This window comes from Salminus brasiliensis, chromosome 11, assembly GCF_030463535.1.
Source record: "Salminus brasiliensis chromosome 11, fSalBra1.hap2, whole genome shotgun sequence".
In the NCBI taxonomy this organism is placed as follows: domain Eukaryota; kingdom Metazoa; phylum Chordata; class Actinopteri; order Characiformes; family Bryconidae; genus Salminus; species Salminus brasiliensis.
The window spans coordinates 5,076,081-5,098,885 of NC_132888.1; the positions used below are offsets into that span (position 1 = coordinate 5,076,081).

At 38.7% G+C, this 22,805-nt stretch overlaps 1 protein-coding gene across 1 annotated transcript in view; it reads right to left on the minus strand.

Annotated features, from left to right (window-relative positions):
- The window catches only part of LOC140565534 (uncharacterized), a 42,413-nt gene that overhangs the window by 12,132 nt on the left and 7,476 nt on the right, over positions 1 to 22,805 (minus strand). The window contains exons 2-7 of the mRNA XM_072691477.1: positions 10,464 to 10,516; positions 8,327 to 8,371; positions 7,972 to 8,004; positions 5,735 to 5,806; positions 4,793 to 4,861; positions 3,057 to 3,099 (exon numbers count right to left, since the gene is read on the minus strand). Coding sequence (XP_072547578.1) covers positions 3,057 to 3,099; positions 4,793 to 4,861; positions 5,735 to 5,806; positions 7,972 to 8,004; positions 8,327 to 8,371; positions 10,464 to 10,506 — 305 coding nt within the window. The 5' untranslated portion in view covers positions 10,507 to 10,516. The remainder of the gene's footprint in view (positions 1 to 3,056; positions 3,100 to 4,792; positions 4,862 to 5,734; positions 5,807 to 7,971; positions 8,005 to 8,326; positions 8,372 to 10,463; positions 10,517 to 22,805) is intronic.

The following is a 22,805-nucleotide window of genomic DNA, read 5'->3' on the forward strand; positions in this document are numbered from 1 at the left end:
GGTGAATCTGTGTTTTTTCTGTCGTAACAGTTCACATTTGAGTTCATTAATGACCCACAGCTGTCATTAGTGTGACGATGTGTATGTGTGGTCTGAGAGGAACCACATCTACACAGCATAGTCAGTAATACGACATATATAGTTTGATATCTCTAGTGCCATGCATGAAATTATGCAAATGTGGTCCAGCAGCTTCAGATAATGGTTTGAGTCAACCATCAGAAGGACATAAATGTGATCTGTATGGTTTTGAAGCATGGGGCTGGTTTGAGTATTTCTAGAGCTGCTAATCTTCTGGACTTTTTTTTCTACTGGACACCTCCAGTAAGCGGCAGTTCTGCAGTTCTGCAGACCCAATTGCCACTATGAGAGAGGTCAAGAGGTCATGGAGAATGGTCAGACTGGTTGAGAGGCTACAGTTACTCAGATAATCACACTTTGAGGAGGATGAGCTACAACAGCAGAAGACCACGTGAGGTTTCACTGAAGTCAGACAAGAACAGAAAGCTGAGGCTGCTGGGTGTTTCAACACAGGCTCACCAACACTGAACAGCTGAAGACTGGAGAAACATAGCCTGGTCTGATTAATCTACTTTCGCTGAGGCTCAGAGATGGTATTTTCAGAATTTGGAGCCAACAACTTGAATTCATGGATCCAACCTGCCTTATGTCAAAGGTTCAGGCTGGTGAACTTGGTGTAATAGTGTGGGGGAAATTTCTCTTGGTAGACCTTGGCCCATTTCTTCTCAAACTGATTTCATAAACATAGCAATGAGCCTAAAGAATTAGTGGCCTTCCCAGTCATCAGATTTGAGCCCAATAGAACACCTTTGGGATGTGGTAGAAAAGGAAATTCACAGCACAAAAGCTTTCACATCACTCAATCTGCTGGAATTATATAACATTAACCATAATATCTAAGAAAGGTTTCTAACATCTTGTGGAAACTATGCCACAAAGAAACTGAAGTTGTTTAGAGAGCACAAAAAAGCCCTATTCAGAATAAGGGCAGTGTTTCTAATAAAGTACTAAGCAAAGTGAGTGTATTTATCAAGTGAATTGTCAAGTTTTGCTGCATTTGTTCATTAGTTTTTAATATGAAAAATCTAAGCAGTCAAGTTGGGTAAACCAGTGCTAAAAGAGGGAGTGCTTGAGACTGCTACACCTCACCATAAAGCACCACCACCGACAGTGACACTCTTGCGGCTCAAACAGGAAGCTTGTTAGCACTTACTTGTTAGCCACTGCTGCCTGGAGGATCACATGACTATGAATCAGATATGTGTTTCATATAAGCCACATACTCTATGAAAATGAGTCACCTGTGATTAGAAGATCTGAGAACATCAGATCTAGCTTACACCCACAATATATTCAATATATTAAAAATAATTTTATTAGATTTGCTCAGATCAAAACTATGTTCTTATTTATGCAATAAATTGGATTCGTTTTATGTTCTTCATTTCTGAATTGTCTAATCTAATAATAAAAAATAATAATTATATATATATATATATATATATATATATATATATATATATATATATATATATATATATATATTATCATGGGGTTCATGTATATTGTGTAAAATATTGCGAATGTATTCAAATATATTGCACTTTTATGTTAAAACAGTTTTGACCAGATCTGTGTTCACATTTTTAATCCTGTGATGTCTGATCTCATGAGAAACGATCACACCCATGTGAATATGTAATATACTGAAATACATTGAAAAATACATGCAGTTCTTGTGTATTTTTTAACATATCGTCAATGTAATGAAATATATTGCAGTTTTATATTGGACACGTTTTAACCAAATCCGTTTCATCCTGCAATGTCCACTCTGATAAAAAAACCTAAAACTATAAATATAAATATTTAAATAAAAGGGCTAAAAACATCAGATCTAGCTTAGACCCACAAAAATATTCAATATATTAAAAAAAAAAACATTTTATCAGATTTGTTCAAATATCAAAACTATGTTTATGTTTATGCAATAAATTGAATTCGATTCATGTTCTTCAGTCCTGAATTGTCTAATCTGATATGAAAAAAATGTAATAAACCAAAATTCATTATCATGGGGTTCATGTATATGGTGTAAAATATTGCCAGTGTATTCAAATATATGGCAGTTTAATGTTAAAACAGTTTTGACCCAATCAGATCTGGGATCACATTTCAATCCTGTGATGTCTAATCTCATGAGAAACGATCACACCCATGTGAATATGTAATATACTGAAATACATTAACATGCACTTCTTGTATATTTTTTAACATGTCGTCAATGTAATGAAATATATTGCAGTTTTATATTGGACACGTTTTGACCAAATCTGTTTCATCCTGTAATGTCCATATATATAGTAATATTGATATACATTCATGCAGTTCATAAAGGCCTATATTTTGTATTACATGGCCAATATAAAGTGGCCATGTATATGAACACAGGCCTCACGCTCTCTCTTTGGTCTGATGCATGATTGCGACTCTCCGACACGAAATGGAGAGCTGTTACTCACCCGACTGGTCCAGCCACCCCATGTCGATGAGGTGACCGTGTGGAAAGAGAGAGATTGCGAAGCTCCTCACAAAAGCGAGGCACTGATGTGTCACTTTAGATTTCAGCGCTCTTGAAGGCTCAGGTGCACAGCTCAATAAGACTTTGTAACAGGTGAATAAAAAACAAACTCAACTGAGAGTTTGTGCTAAATGTGCCGGCTTTAGCAAATACTTGCCTTTTTTTTCCATCAACTGCTGCCAAATCCCTCTTAACCGCCCAGACTGCAGCCGGGACCATGTGTGCAAATTAATACATACACGTCTCACTGTGGTACTGCCAGTAATTTAGTTGTGTTTTCTTCAGTCGTTCATGAAGATTAGCAATATGGCTCTGTCGCTCTCTCTCACACACATTTACTGACAGCTCGCCGTACTGGCGGGTTATTTCCATGTTAAGAGCTTTTGCTATGCTCTGTTTGTCTTGTATCCCTTGTATTTTTAAATTATTCATGAAGAAACAAAATAGTTCTCACCCTTGTTCCCTGTTTTTCAGATGACGTCTGAACAGAAGAACCGCTGCAGGCAAAAAAAAAGTGTTAAACTTCGTTGAACTTATGTATAGCACTTCTTAGCACTATTATATATGACCACTATAGTAATTCAATAGATATAGCTCATTAGTTATATATATCTATAAATGTATATAGCTCATTAGTTATATATAACCATTTATGTATATAGCTCATTACTTATATATAACTATATATGTATATAGCTCATTAGTTATATTTAACTATATATGTATATAGTTCATTAGTTATATATAATTATAAATGTATATAACTCATTAGTTATATATAACTATATATGTATATAGCTCATTAGTTATATATAACCATCATATATATATATATATATATATATATATATATATATATATATATATATATATATATATATATATAGCTCATTAGTTCCACTATTATATATAATTAATATACAATAGTTATATATAATGGTGGAACTACTGAGCTTTGAGTTTTTAAGGTTATGCAACGTAACAGTTACTCACACTTAATCCAATACTATTTTAACTCTTCCATGTGGACCATACTAACTAGCATCCAGCCCTTTAAATCCCCCCATTGGTATTGGAATTTGCCTCAGATCTAATTTATCTTCTGATAGCATACAGGGTTGATGTCAGTAAAATCTTGCTAAAGCATGGTGATGAAACACTTCAGAGAAGAGTTCATTTACGCTGACATGTTTTCCACTTGTGACTTTAAAACAAAAAAAAAACCCTGTTTAAGCTTGACTTTGTTGGACACACTGACGGATTCTGCTATAACCCAAGCTTGCTGATATGTGCTGCTGATATGCTTTGTGGTACGTCTTACACAGTTTGTAGCAGGCTAGACAAAGTTTAACAAAATTAGCTGAATGCAAAGTGACAAAAGGCATGTTTTTATATTTATTTGAAACTTTTAGTACTAATTATTTTGATGATTTGTGTTAATGTTTTAAGTTTAATAGTAAAATTCCTATTTATTTGCTGAATTTGACATAAAATGGGCCATAACCTTTGTACACGCCATATTTTATGTCTTATTTATATGTTTTTATAATATACAACATATATAATGCTCAGAAGTGTCTATGTAGATAATTTGATTTTGTAAACAAACACAATTTGTCATGTTGTGTTGTTTTTATATATACAAAGTTTTTACACTTTTACACATATATTTGTCAGTTCTATAAAACATAAAGATCAGAAAGTAGAGTTCTGCCAGTTTATTAAAGCATGCATAAAATGTATAGCAATAAAAGAAATGAAGAAAAGAAGTTGAAATAGTGGCTTTTCTTATTTACATCTCACCGGATTATCAATAACATTCTGGAGATGACATGTAGTCTATATTGCGCAGAGCTCCCATTTCACGGTAGAACTGCAGCTATACTTACAACTCAGAATACCGTTGATTTGGCTTAGCAAAAATATTAAAAAATTGATGCTAGTGCTGTCCAGTTTGTTTTTATTTAGACTCAGCAGTCTTTTTAACCCTTTAAAGAGCCTATGTCTTGCCAGAAAGTGTTATTTCAATGTTCTGTTACCAAAGAATAGCCCCACCAGTTTGTACAGAAGTCCCTGTAGTTACTGAATAAGATGTCATAGTCTGTAATAAGCCTTTCTGCATTAAGAAGTTACGTCTACATCCATGAGCCAATCCAAGCAGATATACAGGATCAGAGTGGTGTTTCTTACCAAGCACAGCTATGATGGCCAGGGCAACCACACTCACTGCTGCTATGATGATTATTGTGGTGATTCCATCTGCAACAGGTGAACCAGACACACAAAGACACACATCAGAAATATATTATATCCAATTTCTTAATTCAACACTGCTGAGCAAGTAAAGAAATCTAAGACTGAAACAAGCTACCCCCATGAGGCATTGTTGTCACGCAAATACTGGACATTTTTCACTTTTTGGCCTAATGTGAATCTGGACGTTGTTCTTTACATTGTATCCAAATTTAATGTGGAACAGATCAATAGAAATGATCCGAAATGACTTAAAATAAAATGTTTTTACACTGACTTCCATTGAAAGTTAAGAAGGGGTTTTCCTTCTGCTGTAAAGTTGCCATTTTGGAGATACAAGGTGACACTGACAATACGCATTCTGTTGTAGTAACCGTTGCCTGATTAAGCAATGTTGCACAATGTTGGTTAGTATTTCATTCGACCTAATGATCAATTGTAGCAAGACTTATTTGGAGTTGCTACATAAAAGAGTTTCCAGGTGAAATGATATGTTGCCTGGTAACTGGACTGTGTTGTTGTTGTCAGGCATTGCGAAGAATTGAAACTAAGCAGGATAGACAAGACAATGACAAATTTGTCATTAGGCTAACATTATCCTGATCACATGATTATATGACAAAAAAAAAACAGCAGTGTCCAGAGATACTGAGAGGAATGAGCAATTTTTCTTCATGCTTCAGGAAATTTGTGCCAACATTCTGTTAACACTGTCCACTATCCAGAGCATGGATCGGTTACCTGATGAAGAACAGCCAAGTGAAATGACTAACTGCTATGAAGGCATGGTGTAATACTTGGCTCATTATGCTATTTATATGTGAGTCAAAGATAAAGTAGCTGCAAATGTGATTGTAGCTGCCTGAGGCTTTTCTTTACCATCATCTGCCGAGCTTTTATCATGTTTTTCAAAACCTTCATTCTTGAGAAATCCTGTTCCAGAACTTGTACCTGAAATGTACAAATAAAGAAATTACTGAACACACACACAAAACCGTACACAGGAACATGCAGAAAACACAAGTGAATACTCGCATCTACAGTATTTGTGCTTTGATCAAAGCCTGAAAACACTGTAAGTAGCTACTGACCCTAGTGTTTTAGAGCTAGATGGGCAGGCGATATAAATTTAAGGAAGAGAAAAGCTGTTTGTTCCCAAGAGAAGCAATTCTTGCTTTATGCATGAAAATAAAATGAAAATTAAACCTGTGATGTGAAGTTTAATTGTGAGCTCTTAGTTTACAGTCCATTCTGCAGGCAGCTCAACCCCAAGTTCCCCGTGTATTATGTTAGTACACAGCTTTATAGTTAGTTTATGGTCTCAGCGAGGGGCAACACGTGTATTCTCTAAATATATGGTCATTTTACATTACGTTTACATTTAAGGCATTTAGCAGACACTCTTATCCAGAGCGTCTTACAGAAGTGCTTTGCTATTTACCCAAGAAAAACCTCAGCTAGTTTAAATAGACTAATAATTCAAAGATTCCTCTAAGTTTAGACTCTACTAAACACAAGTCAGTATGGTGACCACTCTGCTATTCGCCCAAGTACTCTCAGAAGAGGTGGGTCTTCAGTCTGGGTGTGAAGACAGCGAGTGTTGGACTCCCAGGGGAAGTTCGCTCCACCACTTCGGTGCAGGACAGAAAAAAACCTGGACGCTCGTCTTCCGTGGATTTTGAGGGATGGCAGGTCGAGCTGAGCTGTACTTGAAGCTCGAAGGGCTCTTTTTGTGGATCGGCTTTTGACCATTGCCATCAAGTACGGAGGGGCTGGTCCATACTTGGCTTTGTACCTCTTGTCTTGCTATCCCTTTCTGCTGTTACACTGGGAATTTCCCCACTGCGGGACTAATAAAGGACTATCTTATCTTATCTTATCTTATCTTATCTTGTAGACCAGCATCAAGGACGACCTTTAAGACTTTCACAGGGCAGTTGCAACAGGTAGCATCTGCCTGACCATGGAGCTTCTGACTCTTAAACTTCTAGGCTGTCTACATCTCCAGGAAGTCTGCATTCCTGGTACACCTAGTCCCCATCAAATCATACTTAAGTTTCACACATATGTTAAACAATGTAATATTTAACAGTAGATTAACCAGTGATCCATTTGGATTTGTTGCAGGGCTGTGTGGTGGCTGTGCTGATCACTACATCGCTTGCATCAACATTTATAGGAATTAGCTGATGCTCTTATCCAGAGCAACTTACATCATGTTATACTTGATGGAGAATTTAGGGTTTAAGGAGTAAAAAGTAAGGCTCAAGGACTTTTATTGGTGTAGTAAGGTAGGCTTGCCAAACACTAGTCTGAAACAGGAAAGATGGCATTGTTACCCCCTATGCTACACCAGTTTTGCAAACATTGGTCTAGTAAACATTAACCTCAGTAATGTTCCTCACAGCTTACTGGACCTAACAATACTACTAGCATTGGTCATTGCAGGACACCTTTTTGGGTCATGGAATCCATGCCGCAAACGGTGGCACAACGGGTACCTACTCAATATTAGGCACTAATGTATGGCTGATCAGTGTATGTGCATATTTGCCCATTTATCAGACTTGGACATGGGTGTTTAGACTGTACAGCATCAAACTAAATATGAAATATATATTTTCTCCAATTCATACATAAAAGGTGGCACATGAAAAAGATCAGCACACTTTCAATTTAAAACCCGTCAGCAATTATCAACTTCTTTTCCTCAGTTCAGTGTTCTTGGGAATGTTCTTCTTAAGCTCTTAAAATCCTAGCTCCTCATCCATTTTGAAGGTAATTTCACTTTCCTCCACAGTCCTCCCTACAGCCCGAACCTGGCCTGTCTCGGCCGAAATGGAGGGTGAGCAGTGCCTCTCTTAACAGCTCAGTAATTCTATCAGAAGGCAATCATCCCGCAGATGAAGAGTGACAGCAGTAGACGGTGGAGGCTTGAATGGTGGAGTGTGCATTAAGCAGAGAGACGACAGCGCCAGGCCCATCAGCCAGGCTCCGCGGGGAGAGGCTAATTGATTGCTTTCAGGAATTAATGTGACGGGTGCATTGGTTTGGCCTTACAGTAACAACCTGTCTTCATGCTACATCTGCTGCTGCCGCCGCTAAAGAAGGCTTACCATCTATTTCGTCGTCTTGTTCATCATCTGTGTCTGGATGAGAGGGATGGGGAGATGGGGAGAGAGAGAGAGAGACATAGACAGTGAAGGAGGATACATAGTGTAATTTATAAAAAGCTAGCCACCTCACCATTATGTTTTAGCGTAAAATAAAGTTTTAGAGCTATGCAGTTCCATCAACCCATTGAACATGTTTAATTCACTTTGGAGTGGTGGAATAAAGTGTTCTTCATTTTAAATCATTAACTTTCTAACACATATTAACCTCCATTTTCCCTAGAGATAAAAACAACCAGGTATAGGAAAGAGGGGGGCAAGAAATGTTCATTATGAAAAAATTTAAGGATCATCATACCATAATCTGCCGAACCTTCAGGGGGATCATTTAGATCTTTCAGAGCTGCAGAAATGAATAAAAAAGAAAAAGTATTCAAAAAACAAACATATTGATATTTTAGCCATTGGCCAATGGTCAATTGTGGCCAATTGCACCGTAAGCTAACTACAACATACTTTACATTTACAGCATTTGGCTGAAGCTCTTATCCAGAGCAACTTACATTTGAATTATGTTACACAGTTAGGTGAGAGTTGCAATACGATTCTTGCCCCTGGAAACTCTTAGTGGTATATTGTGGTGGGCTTGCACTGCCAGGAAATCAAACCCCTGCCTGCCATGGGGTAAAACGACTGTGGGGTAAAACGACTAAGGTCTCTAGAATCTGATAAAATTCAGGATTAGGGTTTGGACCAGGGTTTGGCTTGGGTTTGGGTTTTGAGGAATTAAATAATTAAAAAACATTTCTAAATAGAATATAAGTTAAAAGCAAGTCAAACACATTGTACCTGATAGACCCGGATATATCCAGAAGAAAAAGAAGGACACTTGATTGAATTTCCTAAAAGATGGTGCCACATGCACATTTATGTTAGCTGCTACATTAGTGAAGATGCATTGGTGTTGAACCAACGTTGAATGTCAAATATTAAATCTATATATTTCATTCAGTTATGTGTCTTCCCTGGCTACATAACATATACAGCAAAGTAACTCACATGCCGGTTCAGTGCGGATTCTTTATGAAAGAGTGTGTGATCGTATTTAGAGTGCTGTTTGGATTGGTAGGTCTTCATTATTGTTCTTTTACTGTTCTACTCTTGTTCTTTCACTGATGTTTAAAGCTATCACTGTTCATGTGTTGTATGTTTCAGAGCAGAATAGCAGCAGCAGGAAGACCTGCAAATGTTTGTCTTTGTTAATAGCAAGCCAATTAGAAGGATGGCTCAGAGAGTGAGTGGGAAACAGTTGATATAGTGGCTAAAATAGCTGGGTTTTCATGTTGGGCCCAAATGGCTACATATCTGCAAAGCATCTAAAGTGTATTATCATTACTATTCGTTGTTATTATGATTATTATTGTTGTTGTTGTCAAACAATAACCATACTACTAACACTTTCACTGTTCTAAACCTGACTTTTGTGCCCCCATGTAGCTGAAAGTTCCTCCACCTCAATTAGTGATGAAATAGAGAGGACATTTCCTTCAATTACGCAGTGGTGGGCATTGACCTGTACCAAATGTTAATGCTCCCACTGGTTACTGTGGTGACTTCTGAAGCAAAAAAAGCTTCTGATTGGCTGCTCTCCACCCTGCTAATTATCATTAAGCCCCGCCTCTATACACTGGTTCTTGACCCTCTAGCATGCATTTTTCGATTGTGCTGAGAGGGCGGAGACTTTGCTGATGTTGCAAGTAAATCCACACACAGCTTTAAGAATTTTCTCAATATTGATTTCCCAGACAGGGATTAAGCCTAGTCCTAGTACATTTTCCTTTTTTCAATGAATCTCCCTAAAATGCTGTGTAGTCCATTGCTAGGCTGAACTGACTCTAAGACTTAAGACTTTACACACAAGCTTAATCACAAATGTATTCATTCATAACTGGTGAGACTCCATAATTGAGGCCTCAAGATCGATTCACTCTGCAATTAAACAATGACATTGTCTGTCTAAACCCAATGAGGAGATGTCGGTGATGAATTCTGACAATGTTCTTGTTAAGCATTTTTTCTGCTGTTGATTTGCTCTTAGTTTCATTAGCCTTGGCCTATTAAAAGTTCTAGCATGATAATGTGAGGTCTTCTCTTCCTGTTATCATCATCAAGTATCATTAAAGCAGAAGTGCTGCAAGATTCAGATCTGAATTTCAGTAAAGTGAACCTGTAGGCAGGAATTTGCATACATCATAATTTGTTTCTGAATGTTCTGTCACACAGTCGGCAGCACTGCAGGTCATTGACGGCCCACTGAAGCTCCGCAGACGATCTAAGTGTAACTGAAGGTTCATTTCATAGTTCTTTGCTCAGGCCTTTACAGCCTTGTATCACAGAGAGTGTAAGTGACACAGAAAGTCTCTATGATTGAGGCTTTTAAATCCTTCAAGACAGTAATACTTTACACTGCTTTAGCTCAGAGGGATTGAACTTACCTGTGACCGTAAGAAACAAAGTCAGCAGCAGTAACCGCAACATTTCTGCACGTCTGCGGGGAGAAACGAAAAGAAAAATTATGAAACATTAAACATTCAAAACATACTGAACAGTCTACATGGCTTCCGTATTGAAAAAAAGAAACTTCAAACAAAACAAGTACTGTCTGAAAGCAAACTGCACTAACCACAGTCCTTATCATTTGTGCTGAAGCCATTATCAGCTTCTTCGTGAGGTTTGGTGTTTTTTGAATCGGTGGTTGAATGTCTGTCACTGTGGTTGGGTTTAGGGGTGGGCGTTATAGTGAAAATATATCATGGTATTTAAATTCATTTTTCCAATACAGGATATTTATTGCAAAATTACAAGCAGACAACACATCAGTAGTGGAATATCTCAAATATTCTGAAGCATGCCACCCACTGTCAAACTGTCAAGGCCTAAGACATAAAATAATACAAAAATGTAGATTTAATATGGCCTTACAATCACAATTGTATTTTGATAATATATATAAAATTTAACCTTTTATAATAAATACAATAGTTACTGAGTAAGACATGAATTCACAATTAATAAGATTATAATTCTAAAATAATTATATAAAATGATTATAAATCATAGACAATTGTTTGTCTATCACTTAGTTCATTGTATTAGTTTCTTAATAGAAAACTTAACTATGAAGGTCACTTAATTATAAATGATTTTAAATGAAAAATGAATATCAAATTTATGTTTCTGTCCTTCACATATCAGGGAACATTGAGCAATATTTTGTTGCTCAAAAGAACAGTTTAAATTGCCTGAATATTTAAAATAACTTATATATAATATAAATAATATAATGTATACCTTATATAATTTGACAAGTAGTGTACAAAACAACTAAATAATAAAAAAAACTAAATAAAAACAAATGTTTAGGTTTGCACATAATACCTGCAATATCAATTATATAGTTTTTATTAGTTTTTATTATAACATTCACTAAAATGTTTAAAACAACAGCAGCTTATGTAAGTGCACTAAAAATTGCGTATTCAATATATTCAGTATTCCAATATGTCCATATATATATATATTTTTTAATTCATTAAAAGATGAAACCAACAAGTCCAAAGATCATGTCCCACATTTGATACGTATGGCTTTTAGGCTTAAACTAGACTAATTATGCTCTTTGTATTGAAATGTATAGTTTATTGGTTCTTTAAGCACTGACAATATCCACCATCATATACTCATAAAAACACATTGTGTACCATGCTAAAAATCCATATCATGATATCATACATTATTGTTATTCTGCCAATGCCTAGTTTTGTTTTTTTCTACTGGGTTGAGGTCACCTCTCTTTCTGTTTACCAAAGCCTCCAAAAAGCAGACTCAGTGGGAATGCTGGTGAAATGTCACTGTATTTTGCTCCAGTACATGCTGGCTGGACGTGACATGCTCAATGCTTTTCCCACAATACTCAGCAAGAATCATGAGTGTGTACTGTGTACATGTTGACAGGCGTAGGCGTAGATGGTGGTGATCCGGCCAACATGTCAAAATCTGGCCTAACACCAGCAGAGATGAGCAGGAGAGCACTAGTAGGACAAATGTGATCAATGTTTCTGCTATCCATTCTGCAACTGAATCTGCTACACTGTAAACCTCAGCACTGAAAGTCATTCACTGCATAAAAAAATGCAATATTAAGCAAGATTTTGACGTTTGAGGTTAAACTGGACATCTTAAGTTATGTGAACAATTGTTCCATGCACAGTGTTTTTGGGTAAAGCCTTGAGTACACTACCTTAAAAAATAACTTTTAAAATCCTATATTTTAACAAGACTGGGTATCTCACACCTCCTCATTGAGATTTGCAGATTTTTATGGTGAATGAAATAAATTCCTTGACACACTAAACGACTAGGGATCATGCACTACACAACTTCAACCTACTGTTGAACCAAACTGAACACGCCCCACAACACGCATGCCTCACATTACCTAGGAGTAATGCAACCATTTGTGCTGACCCAAAATGAAAGAAACATTGGGTGAGATTGTGGGTGGGATGAAGGAGTCAGCTTGGCCTGCAGAAGGATTTGGGGATAGCATAGCACATATCGGCAGCTACCCTACAAACAAGGCAAACGTTAGCTTATTAAATGGTGCTCTGGGACATGTACTAGCATCACAATTTATCTGCTGCATCATTAACGGTAGACTGTAAAAAAATTTAATAGAAAACTGCCTCAAAAACGGAACTTTATGTGCTTATTTTCATGACTGCTGACAGGACACATTCAGATTGGGTCACTGACCAGTATGAGCTACTAGATTACATTCAGATTTGGGTTTGATAAGATCAGACTGGTCTGAAACGCGATCAGGAGGCCAAAGACTGGAGTCTGCACCCCTCACACACTACTTGATTCTTTCTCCAACCAGCACAGACCCAGCCAGACTAAGAATTGAGTCTAAAAACCATAGTATGACCTCGGTTTAGGGGATGAGATCTGGAAAAACGGCTACATCTAAGTAAAATTAGCTTGAATAGTTTAATAGTTTAAAAAAAAAAAATCCAATTATTTTTTTATTCCAATCCAATTATTTCCATTGTGCATTTGGAGAAACGGATGTCTATACATAATATACATTACATACATATTATATGTAATATTACAAACATAGTTAGTTTATTGGTGGTTAACATAGTGACTTTACAGTTTTTTAAGTAATTTATATCAATTGAAAGTGGCAAAATGGCAATTTAAGATTTCTTGAATTAAACAAAATTACCTGACAATAAAAAATACTTTTAGTTCAAAATAAAAGCATGTAAAACAAGTAAAGTTGTGAGCAGGCAACATGTACCGCCAGCAGGGGGCCCGGCCAGCAAAGTAGGAAAGCTGGTGGGGTTGGAGCAAAGAACTCCAAGCCCCAGAATTCCCAGTGGTAATCAACGCTGACCAGGCCCACCTGTGTGGCACAGTATAATTACATACAACCAAACACACTTCCCTGTCGCACCTTTGTAGAGGGGTGAACGGTAACAGTGGGTTTATGGTGTTAACAGAAAAGAGAAAAAAAGTTTAAGTTGGTAACAGTGAAAAGAGAAAAGCAAAAAGAGAAAAGCATTTGAGTTGTTGTCTTTAGTTTGAGTTAACATCACTCCTGGTTTTCCTTTGTTTTCCCGCCGTTTTCTGTGTGGCTTATGATCAGTGTTTATGCTGCCACCCCTCACAGCTGTGGTGGCACAGTAGAAATACACTGGGCTCCCCTTACCAGGGTTGGGAGTTCAAGCTCAACAGTCACCAAGCACGCACCACAAGAGAATTTCCCTTTACTCATAATAAAACAAACTTAAACTGCACTTGAGTCCAAACCCCACACCACACTGTAACAAAAGTAAGCTGAGAACAGGTTGTTTGATCATTATATATAATGTTACTGCAATAATCTCATAATGAGAAGTCTTAGAGGATTAAGAGGATTTCCCTTTTAATGAGCAGCACTAGCAGTTTGTTTAAAGTGATCAGTCGTCGCAAAGCAGCAAGACATCAACATCAACGTGCTCTTTTAGAGCTGTAACCTGCAGTATGTTTGTTACAAAAACATCACCCCACTCATTTGTATGCTCGGCTGCATGCACATAAACACAAACGTTCACAGAAGGAAATTTTTACATAAGAGATAAAGTGATAGTGAACTGTACTCGCCCAGCATGTGGTGTTTCTAGGTAGTTTCAACTACTGTTTTTCTTTCTTTCCTATGAAATGTTCCACACTGAATGAATCAACAAACAGGTTTCGGTGGTTAAGAGTGAGACCGTAACCTCAGCTCTTTCTCATGCCACCTGTTCCTTCTAATAGCTCAAGCAGATGTGCATAGCCCACAGCTGGCCAAGCTTAGCTTCCTTTGCCTGGCCCCTCACTACAATTGGTTCTGTTGATTTCCTCTCTCTCTCTCTCTCTCTCTCTCTCTTTTACTCTCTCCCTTATTTTCCCTGTATGGTTGGGAAACACCTCTTCCTAATTTCTACCCTGGAATTGTACAGAAATAGCATTAAGCTATGCAACAGTGGCAGATTGTTATTTATTTCAGAGTTTCCTTTCCTTCTTCCTGAAGAGGAGCTTAACCAGTTTCCCCAGCATAACCCCTTTCTTTACGCTTGTTATTGTTACTGATGCCCTATTGTGTTGAGCGCCACTTCCTGATGCTAATGTGTATCGCAGCTCCAAATTCGCCATCCATATAGGGGAACTAACTGTGCTAGAGCTGCCCTGCACCTGTGCTAGGTCCACAGTTACTGGCACACATAACATGTCAGCAGGATGTGCACTGATGGCACTTTTCCCATGCAAAAGACTGGAGTGAACCCACAGGTTATGGGAACTGGTGGGTGTGTTTGCGTGTACAGTGTAACTAAGCATGTTTGTGCTTGTGTATTTGTATGTTTGTACAAGAACATGGATCTGCCGTTAAGGCTATGGTGCAGTTTGGAGGGCTGCAGGTGTAAGAGGTAAACTGATACTTGGTCAGCTGTTCAAGTTCAGTATTCAAATAGGCCACATGTTAAATACCACTTGTGCGACTTCACCTGTCAGTTCTGCTAAGGTCTTGCGTGGCTATTACTGCAATGCTTTCTCTCACAGATTCAAACATGGCTTCAAGATAATGAGCCTTTTATGACAGAATAACCTTTAGATTGAATGTCAGAATGAAGAGCTGCGTGCATGAAATACTGGGTTTAAAGTAGATAAACAACGTTGAATGGTTGGCTAGCATGTAGTTTGGATCACAAATACCCTGTGTTTGAAAAAAAATACATAACGACTAAGAGAAAATCACTGGGCCACAGAAAGGAAGGTTTGTAAAATGCTCCTGAAAGTGTGAAGGGTCCACTGCATTTGATGAGTGCCAAAGCTCTGGGGAAAAGAAAAAAAATATATAGTCTATTTTGATAGTCTTAAATCTCCAACCAGTGGGCTGTGGTTGGAAAAGGTGACATCCAGATCCTACTGTTGAATTTACGTTTACGGCATTTAGCTGACGCTCTTATCCAGAGTGACTTACGAGGTTATTCCTATTACAGAGATGGGCCTATGTAGCGTTAGGAGTCTTGCCCAAGGACTCTTATTAGTGTAGCGCAGCATAGTCACCCAGATGGGGAATCAAACCCCAGTCTCCCACATGGTGTGGTAGCGGCGTTATCGATTGCGCCACACCAACCATACACGATATGTTCAAATGTTTGTATACACCTCTTCGAATGAATGCATTTAGCTGCTTTAAGTTGCATCCTTTGCTGCTGACACAATGTAGTGTATATAACAGCAGGGTCATTACATGTTCTTGCAATATTATATTTGACCTCTATTACCATTTCCAACCATGTCCCATTGGTAGAAGATTTAAGACTCTCAAAACAAGCATGACTAGACAATGTATTTTTCCCCCGGAGCTGTGGCTCTCATCAAATGCAGCCAACTCAAAAGCCAAGCCAACTCCCCAACTCATCCCAATATTGGTATTGGGTGAAGCACCATCCATCATTCCAGAGAACACAGTCCCACTGCTCCACAGCTCAGCGCTGGAGGGATTTATATCACTCTATGCATGGTGTCAACAGGTTCATGTTGATCTGCTCCAGAGAGTCCCACTCTCTTTTACTCTTTCTATTCAGTTAGTCAAAATGCACTTCTCTAGCCCTTTTAATGTAGACATTCTTTGTTATACACACAGTATTTACCATGTCATTTATCAGATGACCAAACAATAGACTTAAATAATAAAAGTCCAGTGATGGAAAAGGCATACAGACCTCTGTGTTCTCAAAGGGCTTCTCAGGGCCTTGCAGACAGATAGGTTTGCTCTTCCCCTGCTCCCAACACATCGCACCAGGCATTTAATGTTATTTATGGCTTGTTTCAGACATGTTTGGTCTAGGACAGAGCACAACTATGGACACTCTAAAGGCCCTGAGGACAGGTTTGCTGATAAGAACAAAAGAAGAAAGGCTAGACTCTGGTCTATGCATTTTAAAGACACTCAAGCATTTGCCTTTTACATTTACATTTAAGGCATTTAGCAGACGCTCTTATCCAGAGCGAATTACAAAAGTTCTTCACTATTTACCCAAGAAAAACCTCAGCTAGTTCAAATAGACAAAGATACTCTAAGTTTAGACTCTACTGAACACAAGTCAGTATGGAGACCATAGTACTCTACTATTCACCCAAGTACTCTCAGAAGAGGAGGGTCTTCAGTCTGCATTTGAAGACAGCGAACGTAGGAATCTGCGGTTCGGACACCCAGGGGAAGATCGTTCCACCACTTTGGTGCAGGACAGAAAAAAGGCCTGGACGCTTGTCTTCCATGGATTTTGATGGATGGCAGGTCGAGCTGAGCCGTACTTGAAGCTGGAAGGGCTCTTGGTGCGGATTGACTTTTGACAAATGTCATCAAGTATGGAGGGGCTGGTCTGTTCTTGGCTTTGTAGACCAGTGTCAGGGTTTGGAATCTGATTCAGGCAGCAGCTACAGGAAGCCAGTGAAGAGAGAACACAGCAGTGGAGAGACATGGCTGAATTTAGGGACATTGAAGACGACCCGTGCCGCTGCATTCTGGATAAGCAGCAGGAGCCTGATGGTGCGCAGAGGGAGACCAGCCAGAAGAGAGCTGCTGAAGTCAAGTCTGGAAGTGACGAGAGACTGAATGAGCACCTGGACGGCCTCTCTAGAGAGGAAGGGTCGAATTCTACGGATGTTGTAAAGGAGAAATCTGCAGGACCGAGTTACGTTTGTGACATGACTTGAGAACAATAACTGATCATCCATGACTACACCAAGGCTTTGAACTTCTGTAGAAGGAGTGACCAGTGAGTCACCAGTGGATTTAGGGTTCACATACTTTTCAATTGACAAATTTACAGTTAGTTTCTACTTACAATCACACAGTGTGGTATAGAGGGAAAGATTACAACTGGCCCTTAGATTTGCACATTTCAGTGATATTACCAAACTACAGCATGCTTTTGTTACAGCCTGGCAAAAACTGAGCCAGTGAAGATATGCCAATTATTTAACATGACACTGTGACAGGAGCAGTGTTACAGTACTGGCATATGTCTTAGTCAATCTGTCTTATTCAGCAAACCACCTGATTGCATCACACTGATCAGATACACACTGACTTCCCACAGAGATAGAGTAACGAGAAAGAGAGAGAGAGAGAAAGAGAACAGGGAAAAAGAGAGAGAATGAGTGCAGAGGGGAGAGAGAGAGGTTCGAGAGTAGCAAGAGAAGCTAAGCCAGATCGAGAGCTTACTTGCTCTCTAATGCCGAATTTCCATGCTCTCTTCAGGTCATCATGATGAGTGAGATTCCCTCATTTAACGCACTAATCAGACAGCAGAGGGTCTGCTTCAGAGTAAATACAATTCCAGGCTGGAGTGCAGGAGCAAATTTTCCACCACCAATAACCTCAGCACCCCGAATAAAATCCCCCCGCGCCGCCAATTTGGGGAGCTGGGCTGCTCTGGGTCAAATAATAAGCCGAACCAATTTAGAAATATTTATCAGCACAGCCCGACACCTGCGAGTCCAGCGTCTCCCAAAGCTAGAGTGTTACTGCAGAAATTGGCTAATATGTTCGTATAGATTTGAATTCAAATTAAATTAGCTCTATTCTTCGGTTTCCACACTTGTTTGGAGCTCTAATTTTCCCTCTTATCATTAATACTCAGTGTTCTGTACAGCCGAGACAGCGGCTCCCTGAAGCTTTGCACCAAATGCAGGAACCTCAGAGCTATAAATCAACAACGTTGGCCAGTAAGGAGGAAACGGTTGTGTTTTTGTTTCTGTCATTTTTTTTTTCATTTTCATTTCATTTGTTGTTGTTGATGTTTCATTTTTAAATGTTTTTGGTTTGCTCATTGTTTGTGTTTCTGCATTAGGCTGCTAAACTGCTGCTTATCAGATACTGTAATTACACGCCACAGTGACTCAGCTTTACAACGAAATTCCACCAAATGTTCTACATTTCTTCCTAATTAAATTACTGTGATGTAAACAAAGACACATTCTAAGTGGTTTGATGTCCTTGCAGAGTCTGAAGTGTTCACAGTGGTGGATAATGGAACCAGTCTACAAAATGTAATGCTTACAGAAAGTTATTAGTGGTTTGATATAGTTCTTTTTATATATATATTTTTTTTTGTTTCTTGAACTTTAACATGTGTCCTCCAATACGGTTTGACACCAGCCACTGCCTCTTTTCAAACTTCTGCCAATGCGACATTTCCAGGCAGCCGACATACTTGGAGGAAAGCGCTAGGCCGCCAACTACACTACCATGCCGGCCAACATTGCTTTGAGAGTAGTGAAGGGAGAGTGGACCATCTACCATCTAAGTGGCTTGGGATTTTGATTGGTGATTGGGATCATCATGGAGACCTACAGGTAGCTCTCACCACAGTTGATGTCAATGTACAGCATCTACCATCAGAACGTGACCAAACTATTGATTTTTGATGAGGGTTTAGTTTAGTTTAGTTTAGTAGAGGGTATAGAGTTTAATTCTGTAGAAATTATGTCAGAAGCATAAGTGGAATTATTCTGTGAGAGGCCAGCGGTTACTGTTTACAACCAGCACAGGTTTGTTTTTGCACATTTTCAGGCCATGGGGTCATATATCATTGCTGTCACCTCATTGTCCTTGTGTCAATGTATCTACCATACATCCCAGATCATTACTCATCGTACTTTCACAAGTAAAACAGTAAAACGGAAGTGTTTTTGACATTGAGACCATCTGAGAACTTCCAAACTCCAACTCCAATGGCAATAATGTCCATTAACCGCGTCTTGAGGATTAGCCAATCCCCAATGCATTAACCCAATGCTTGGATCGACCCCTATCCTGATCCTCTGGATTGACCTGGGACAGTTTACTCCTTTATTTTTTAAAACCTAAATAGCTTTGCTTGCGGGTAAAGAGTTTGCCTGCATATCAGATGGTCCTGTGTTTGAACCTTAAGCCCATCATCAAAGCAGATGATATAGAATAATTGGTAACACCACTGCCTTCCACACACCAGAATGGGTTCAATTCCTCTCCTTTGCAAGAACATCAAACCATGTCGCAGAAATGACCAAGAGCCGTTGGGCTACTCTTCTAACTCTGGAGTTTCTGACAAATATGCAAAGGCATCATGCTGTTGGTCTTGATAGTCAGTTTGTTTTCTAGGTTTACCAAAGTCAGGCAATTCTAAAGACACACACACACACACACACACACACACACACACACAAGATCTAGATGGAACAAGATCACTAGATGTACATGGCACTGATAACAATCTGCAGTAGCCTCTATGTCAGCAGTCAGAGCAGGCTAAAAAAACAAACATGTGTTGAGCAACACTTATATTCAGAAGATGCAGCGATACACATGCAACGTGCATCCCTCCATGCCACAAAGCCACCATGCAGCAAGGGAAGAGCAGAACGGTAGACAACAGACAAAGGGAACAGTGTGAACAGGGATAATCTCAGCGTCATACTGGAGTTCATTCGCTCTGAGTGTGCTAACGCAGGGAAGAAGGAAATGAGCTCAGCTAACACTGTTTACCCTGTCTGAGTCAGTTATGAGTGTCTATGGCCCACACAGAGATAGGCTTGAGTCCAAAGGCCAGTAGCTCCCGGTCACAGCCCTTGCACACCTCAGGCTGAATTTCTGCATCACAGTCTCAATCTGCTCACAATGTGTATCGTTCAATGATGTGTCTAAACCAAACAGGGAGAGCTCAGACAGAGTAAGCACATGAGGGTTCTGATCCCTTTAAAAGGCTCATATCACGGAAAACAGTCTGTGCATACAAATACGTAGGAATGTGAACTACATGGACTGGTTTGAACTCAGTTTCTTTTTTAATGATGTTTTAATGTCTGACACGTTTATCCAGAGTGACTTACATGTAAATGTAGAGTTAGGAGTCTTGCCCAAGGTCAATGGCCAGCCTTATTGGTGAATGGCCAGCCAGGGAATCAAACCCTAGTCTGCTATGGGAGAGGTAGTGTTGTTCCCACTACATTAACATATAACCACATATTCAGCTTAGTACAGTTTAACTCTGTTCATTTATCTAGAAGTAATAGTAAATACTAAATAGTAAATGGACTGCTTTCTGAAGGAGGCAAAAAAGCCAGAAAGCTTGTTATTAACAACAAAGCTTGTTATTTAGTTGAGCTAATTATTTAAGAAGGGTTAAAAAAGTCATCATGTCATGAGTGGAGTTATAAAACAACTACATTTTGGGAGGAAGATGAAGCCTGAAGCCCCTCCTCCCTAATCTACCATTCTATAAATTCAATCCCTACCTTGTTCACGTGTCTATGACAAGTGAGTTTAAGAATTTCATTAAGGAGCATTTCTATTGGTCCATTCATCATGAAATTTCAACACAATGTGAAGAACAGCTGGCAGATTTACATTATGTTGAAAAGTGAACAACGCTTAAAGAGATTCGAGATTCAAGCCGGCATGGATGTTAATATTTAAGGGGTTTTAATCAGCTGTCCAGTGAATTTAGGTATCTGTACAAGGTCAGTAAACACTGTGAAGGCCGTTGGACCGCCACAGTGAGCAATGAAGCTCTGAAGTGAGAGCACCAATGAGCAATCTATACGTGAGCTCTTGTTCAAGTTCAAACTCACTTCAAGCTCAAGTCCAATAAGGCTTGTGGTTGTTCTTTAAAATGTTGTGATCAGTGGCATATATTCCTGGGTATTTCCCCACTTTATTGATCAGCTTCTCCTCATCCGTCACCCACAAGGGAATTTCTCATGAGCAAGGCGTGACGTGAATAAGCTGTAGAGAGCCAGCCTACTCCAAGTGAAACGTTTCTTTTGAAGTATTGGAGTTCTTGCACGTCATGTACATTTTTTGTGGTAAGGTTTTGGCTTTAATCGAATGCAGTAATTTAAAAAAATCTTGCTTGAGGAATATAACAGCTAAAACACATGCACGTTATAGGATTTCAGTAGTGCTGATACAGGTGATTTATTAGTATTGCATTGCACAGTAACATTGATATTCTTTAGTTTAAGCCATATTTACAGATAACTAAAACTTGGGTGATTGTTTTAAAAAGTTTAAAAGAGATTTATAAAAAATAAATAAATAAATATATAAAATACTGTAAAAGTAAATAAGTGTTCCAACAAATGTATTTTTTCTCTGGTTAGTTTCATCTGGTGTAATTGTAATAAAAGATGTAAAGAACCAGTACTTAGGAGGCATGGATTTATTATGTAACTGTATTAAATGCAAATGTAAATATCACCTGATAACAAACTGGTCCATACTGAGCTTGAACTTAATTAAGAATATTGACTTTAATCAAAGCTGCCCAGCTCAAGATATCGCATGGTGACAGCTGGCTGAAACATGCAAGGGCTCTGGTGATTTACAGCACTAGACTGAAAAACTTGCTAGTGTATTGTTGTGTTGTAAAGTCTGCTTGGTTTGACCAAGATGCTCGGCGAGCATGACGCATTATGCAATGTTTGACGTGGTTTGTGGAAAAAGGCAGAGTACAGGGTGTACAATTTAGGTTAGCTGAAGGTCTTTAGCTGGGTCTGAAAGTTGGGTTTTTCATGGGCATAAGTTCACTTTTGCAGTTTTCTGTCTCCAAACATTTTAGCATATTGAACCACTGCAATAAAAGAGAAACGATCAATCTGAACATATTGTTTCTAAAAAGGTCAGATGTTTGAAACTCAGCTGACTGAAAACCTTAGAATAGAAGCTTAACCACGGAGCCCAACATCTCACTGTTCTCGTGTCGAAGAGGATATGGAAATGTTCAGATAAGCAAAATTTAAATATGATGCTGTCATATTGGAGGCAGTTACTTTCCTTTGTGTGGCGAAAACTGCTGACCACAACCCACCACAAAGAGACAGAGGATCGGGTGGTGAGACGGCATGGGATCTTTTCTGAAGAAGTGAGAACTACCAAGCAGACAGTGACACTTGCTGAGGAGTGCTGAAAACCACAGAGCTAAATGCAAGTGAATAGGACTGTAAACAGTGAAGTGAAAAGTCTGCAACACTGATGCAATTGCACTTTGACTGGTTGGTCTCCAGTCAGCTTGGAACTGGACCATTTCTATATCTTTGGAAAATGAATTTTAAGTCACAATACTGTGGACATCGTGCATTAGAGGTATTGCAGGGAATGATGACAAACTTGCCTGCTTTAGTTCAGATTAGATAATCAAGAAACTTTTGGTGAAGGCCTTTTCAGGAGACGCCTTTCTAGACAAAGATCTATGCAT